This window comes from Parasteatoda tepidariorum, chromosome 10 (genome assembly GCF_982258835.1).
Source record: "Parasteatoda tepidariorum strain Cologne lab strain chromosome 10, Ptep-v5.0, whole genome shotgun sequence".
Taxonomy (NCBI): Eukaryota; Metazoa; Arthropoda; class Arachnida; order Araneae; family Theridiidae; genus Parasteatoda; species Parasteatoda tepidariorum.
Genome location: NC_141764.1, coordinates 21,420,115 through 21,426,114, shown reverse-complemented (window position 1 = coordinate 21,426,114; position 6,000 = coordinate 21,420,115). Strand labels below are relative to the sequence as shown.

Here is a 6,000-nt window from a genome sequence, read left to right as displayed (position 1 = left end):
GTAATCTTTGAATGGCCCTACTACCTCTGCTACAATTGTATAACAATTGAGTTCAGCACGCAACAATTAATTTGCTGTATATAAAATACTGAACTCATAATAAAAAAATTAAGGTCAAAGTCCATTTATAAAAATAAAATAAAAATATGATAATGGTTTTTACATTGCTAAAGATAACACACAATTAAATTCATTTCTCCATTCCGTTTTTATTTTCGGAAATTTATTCCTATTTCGCTCTCAAATGTACAGACTTATTACCTTGAATTTCAGTTCCGCGCGCTGATCATTTTTCTTTTTGTTGTTAAAATTGTTGTCGGAACAAGTTGTTACGTAATTGTTTTCTGTTTATGAACTTTGATATCAATGATTGCTACCGCCATCTAGCGTTAATGAATGGCAGCATACATAAGATGTTACTGTTGCGAAGAGAAACATGACATTTTTGTAGGCTACAATAATTTTATGGAAACTGTAATCGACAAAGATTCTATACATTTTGAAGATGGGCAGGTAGGTTATTTTATACTGTAGACATCTTTTATACGTTTACTAATTTAATTCATATAAATAATTCCGATTGTTTCTTATCAAAACGGAGTCTTTTATCTGTTTGTTTCCAGCTTTCATATAAATATTTGTTTTCTTATTCGTTTATCATTTAGTTTTTAAGTGACCGTTATTGATTTTTTACTAAATTTTAATTTTTTACCCGTAATGTTTTAACTTGTACATTCTATTTTTTAATATTCATTTAATTCTTTTCAAAATATTATTTTTATTATTGTTTTATTTTTTATGATTTTAGTGTCCTATCACTTTTTGACAAGCGTCAGATTTCGTGTTTATCAATATCTTTTGATGTTAGCGACGATTTCTTTATCTCTTTTGGTTATAGTTTCATTCATTGGAGAAATCATTGTCATCCATGTTTTATGTTTAATCTCTTAAAATTCAATTTAAAATAATTATTACTGCAGTAATGCATAGAAGATGATAATTGATGACTAATTTAGGAGTTTAATTTTGAAACATATCAAAATTTTACCGTAACAAAAAAAATTGTAATTTGGTTTACTTTTTCACACAAAACAAATGCAAACAAAAATGATTTCAAATATACGTCAGCTGCATTAAAAATATAAATTGGTCATTTTATGACCGAACCCGTAGCCTAGTTTATAGTTTATAGTTGGTATTAAATAAATAAAAAAAATTTAGACCAACAAGTTATCGGTTGAGAGCTTACGCTGCCTCCTCATTTATGTGGATTCAACGTCCCCCCCCCCCCCCCCCGCATAGAAATTCTGGTTGAAAACTAAAATAATTATTTATAGTTGAATGAAATAGTAGATTCTTAAACCATTTTTTCTCCTCTCCCATTTTCTATAATTTACTATGGACAACCTTCTATAACTGTAAAAAAAATTTCATTGGAATGATAAAAATTTGGCTGGAAAATTCCAACTTCAAAGCTATAACCAGTAAAACTTTAAATCTATTATTATTATTTATATAAAATTAAGCATTTTAACAGTAAAATATTTAGCTCAAAGTAAAAAATTTACGGTGATATAGTATGAGTTTTAAAAAATTTAATGATGAAATTTACACTATTTAATTTAATAATTGAATAGATTTTTGGCCTTCAATTACCTGTTAAAAAGAAGGCTACTAATTTTTTTTTACCGCAGAATAGTTTTTGCCTTAACTAAATTTTATTTTTTATATGAAATTTAACTTTTTAACATGTAAATTTTCTGCTCTAAGGGAAAATATTTTATTACGAATGTAATATGATTTTCAAATTAATTTAATAAGGAAGTTTTAGAGCATTCAAATACCAACCAAAAAAGATCGCGATTGGGAATAGTATTTTACTACAGATTTTTGCTTAATTAATATTAATTAATATTCGCTTACTTAATTTTGGCTTTAATTAACATATAAAATATGAATTTAGATGTATATTTTTCCAATGTGTATTCTTTTTTATTCATTCATTTAAATAGACTATTATTTGCCCTTTCCAAAAATTTACTGTTTTATGCTTTATTTACTTATAAGTTTATGATTACTTGAAATTTGGTTTCAATTTTAACAGTTTATGCAATGGATTATTCATTTTGGTTATGTAGATTATAAAAAAAAAATGGGTTGTTTTATAAAAAGCTGTGATGTATTTAATTCCCCCCCCCCCCAAAAAAAAAGTTTTGTTTAATTTTCGATAAAAACCAGAACAAATAATTACACTCTATAACAAAAAAATCGACGCACCAAGAAGGAGTTGTCCGATTGAGACGAAAATTGGTGGATAGGAAAACAATGTACAGAATAGTAAATGATTAAAATTTCAGAACAATTGAATAATTTATTGCAGAGTTACAGTAACAAGTTCAATAAGATATTGACCCGCCTCTAGCCTGGATACAAACTGCCACACGGCGTGGCATAGACCGATAAAGCTCCCGGATGGTCTCTTGCGGTATTTCCTGCCAAATTCGATCCAATTGTCGAACGAGGTCATCAACATTCCGTGCCAGATGCAATCGCCTTCCCATCATATCCCAGACATGCTCGATGGGAGAGAGATCTGGTGATCTGGCAGGCCAAGGAAGAGTTTGACAAGCTTGCAGACAGCTCATAGCAACACGTGCCGTATGTGGTCTGGCATTGTTCTGCTGAAAAACCAGCCCAGGGCGCTACAAAAGGAACGGTAGCAAAACAGGTCTTAGGATGTCGTCGACGTACCGCTGTGCAGTAAGTGTACCTCTAATGACGACCAAAGGGGTTCGACTGTCAAAGGAAATGGCACCCCAGACCATAATGCCTTGTTGAGGGCCGGTGTGGCTTGCAATAGTTAAGGCAGGATCCCCCCTCTGCCCTGTGAGTCTCCAAACACGTCTTCGATGATCATCAGGACACAGTTGGAAGCGGGATTCGTCGCTAAAAACTATACGTCCCCAGTCGGCATCATTCCAGCCATATCTGTTCAAAACATTCATGCATACGAAATTTCAAAGCAATCAGATGATTGCTTCTTGGTCAGTCGATTTTTTTGTTATAGAGTGTATTTGAATTATTCCGAATATCCAATACTTTCACATAATGGATATTCGAAACCCCATTTTATTTTAATACTTAATGCAGTCTCTTCTCATTTCCTATTTACTCTCTTTCATTTAATCTTACTGTAATTTATGTAGGCAAACAGTAAAAGTAAATAGTTCTATATTTGGTATATAAAAGCTTAAAAAAAACACTTGAGTTTCTTCGATTATTTATATTTCTTTTAGAATTATTTGTCACATTTTCAATTTTTAAGTCGCTACAAATTTTTTTATGCTGATTTCAAATAAGGGAAAACAAATCGTTGAATAAATAAAAGGGAAATGGTATTAATATTTTCGCTGTTGAATATAATAATTTTAGCAAGTTTATTCTTTACAGAAAATAATGATATGTAAGTTTATTTTTCACTAAATATACAGTGAAAATCCGTTAAAACGACAATTCGCAATAGAAAATATAATTGCCATTATAGTAAATTTTTCGTCGCACTTGTTAAAGTAGTAGTACAAAAATTAAAAAAGGAAGTTCAATAGTTTTTGACGTCACTAATAACACTAAATATTGGTTTCAACTGCAAATTATCAAGCTGGCCAGGGGCGGATTACTCATTAGGCCAGGGGCCATAACCTGGGGCCCCCAATGATTAGGGGCCCCCTTAAAAAAAATTTTGAAAATAAGTTTTAAAAAATTAAGAAAAACAATGATTTTTTGAAGAAAAAAAATCAATTTCAAATATATATTAATAAAATTTGATAATTTTTTAAGTTCTAATTTAACAAAATAAAGTAAAATTTAATTTATTATTATTTATTTTAATTTTAAATATGCTTTCTTAAATGAAAAGATTGTTAAATACTTTTATATTTGAATAAATAAAAAATATACGAGAAAAAAATTTAATCTGAGGTCCCCAAAAATTTGAATGGCCCGGGGCCCCGCGTACGCTTAATTCGCCCCTGAAGCTGGCAAAGACAAATACAAGGGAGTATGACAGACGTATTTAACAGAAAGATGTATTCTTTTGGAGTGTGTGGTAGGTTTCCTGAAAATATTAGAATTTTTCTTTCATGAGGAGAAAAATATAACTTACTTACACATGTTTTCTTTTCAAAATTAAAGCATTTATATTGTAGGCAGAAAGTAAAGTGTAATGACCGCTTTTCACATTCCTACATTGATACCAAAAATAAAAGTAAAAATGTCACTTAAAAAACGGAAGACGTATTTTTCTCGAAAAGTATTTCTTCCCATAGTTTAGTTCATTTACGTCGCACTAGAGCTGCACTATGGGCTATTGGCGACGGTCTGGGAAACATCCCTGAGGATGGTCCGAAGACATGCCATCACAATTTTGATTCTCTGCAGAGGGGATGGCAACCCCGCTTCGGTAGCCCGACGACCTGCACGCGAAGTCGAGCACTTTACGGTAGAACAGTTTACTGAGGACTAATGCCGTACAATCTCGGACCCTACGCAGACTAATCCAAGTGGTTGTTCCCATAGCGGAAGTTAGATAATATTTAGCACGATATAAACACATAATTTTTGCACATTTTAGTGATGACTTTAAAAGTTGTCATAATAGCGAACTTTTTGTAATATGTCGTAGCCTCGCGAGCTTTACCTTTAACGCAGAGAAAGACACCGGTGTTTCATAGCCATAAATTATTAAAATGGTAAATATGTCATGTCATGTCAAATCATATCATGTTTCTTACTTTTACTTATTTTAACCTAAATTAATATGAAACAATGAAAAAAATACGATTAATTATGCTTCAAAGGGTTTTAAACCTATTAGTACCGCTCATTTGATATTGCATGAATATGAACGTACTATTGCAAAAAGAATGGCATTTCCTTACTGTTTTCAATTATGTGAGAATCTTAAGCTACAGAAAAGGAACTGTAAATACATAATGATAGATTAAAATCTGAGGCTTTTTACTTTTAAAATATTATGGTAGATAGACATGTTTTATTTTTCCAAAATAAGACTAAGATTGAAATAATTGTGTTACCAGTTTTTATGCGTTTGGAACTGGCAAATTTCCTTTCCAAGTGGCTTTATTGGAGGAATTAGGAAAACTTTTTATTATATCTGTACAAATCTGCTATAGTTCAATTTTATAATCGTTGTTGAACAGCCGCCGACCCACTTTTGAATTCACAACTACCGTAGCCTTGTAATTTTAAACCCAATCCATAAGGCATGAAAACTCCTGGATCAAGCATTGGCAAATTGTGACGAAGGGATGGTAGGGGGTTACAAGATGTTTGACAATCCCCTTTTTGTAAAAATTAAAATATTGAATATCAAAAACATGTTTATATAAATTGTTTCATTTTTTTTTTTTCAAAATAAATATTATACATCAATTGATTATTATCTTCACAGATGCCATTAAAGAACGCAGTTATAAGTTTAAGATATCTACTATTTCGTTTCTGAAGTGTGCTTATGTAACAGAGTGTGACATGCGCCAGCTTGTGGGAATTAACAGTCGACATGTTTTAAGCGTTCAAAAAATAGGCGTTCATTTTCAAGACTTTGACAGACGTGAAGAAGAAGAAACAAAAGTTATTTGAAATAAAAACGTTAACTTGCCATCGAAAAAAGAAGAAAAAAATAATGGTAAAAAAAAACTAAACTATTTAAAAAAAAAAAAAAAAAAAAAAACTTTTTTTTTTTTTATTAATTTCTCACTTTTATTTTTCCATAATTAGTTAGAAGTTTACGTTTCTATTTTAAATTTTGTTTCTTCTCCTTCACGTCCAACAGGTTTTGAAAATGAGCGCCTATTTTTTGAAAGCTTGAAACATTTCGACTGCTATTTGTAATCTGTAAGTGAATGAACAGTTTTTAATCAAAAAATATTTTACCGCTTCAGTTTTTTGGGATTATTTATTTATAATGTGACATTTTGT

General features: G+C 30.7%; 1 protein-coding gene across 1 annotated transcript in view; it reads left to right on the top strand.

Annotated features, from left to right (window-relative positions):
• The first annotated feature begins 349 nt into the window (after positions 1–349).
• The window catches only part of LOC107442255 (leucine-rich melanocyte differentiation-associated protein), a 33,314-nt gene continuing 27,663 nt past the window's right edge, over positions 350–6,000 (top strand). The window contains exon 1 of the mRNA XM_087153049.1: positions 350–513. Coding sequence (XP_087009175.1) covers positions 397–513 — 117 coding nt within the window. The 5' untranslated portion in view covers positions 350–396. The remainder of the gene's footprint in view (positions 514–6,000) is intronic.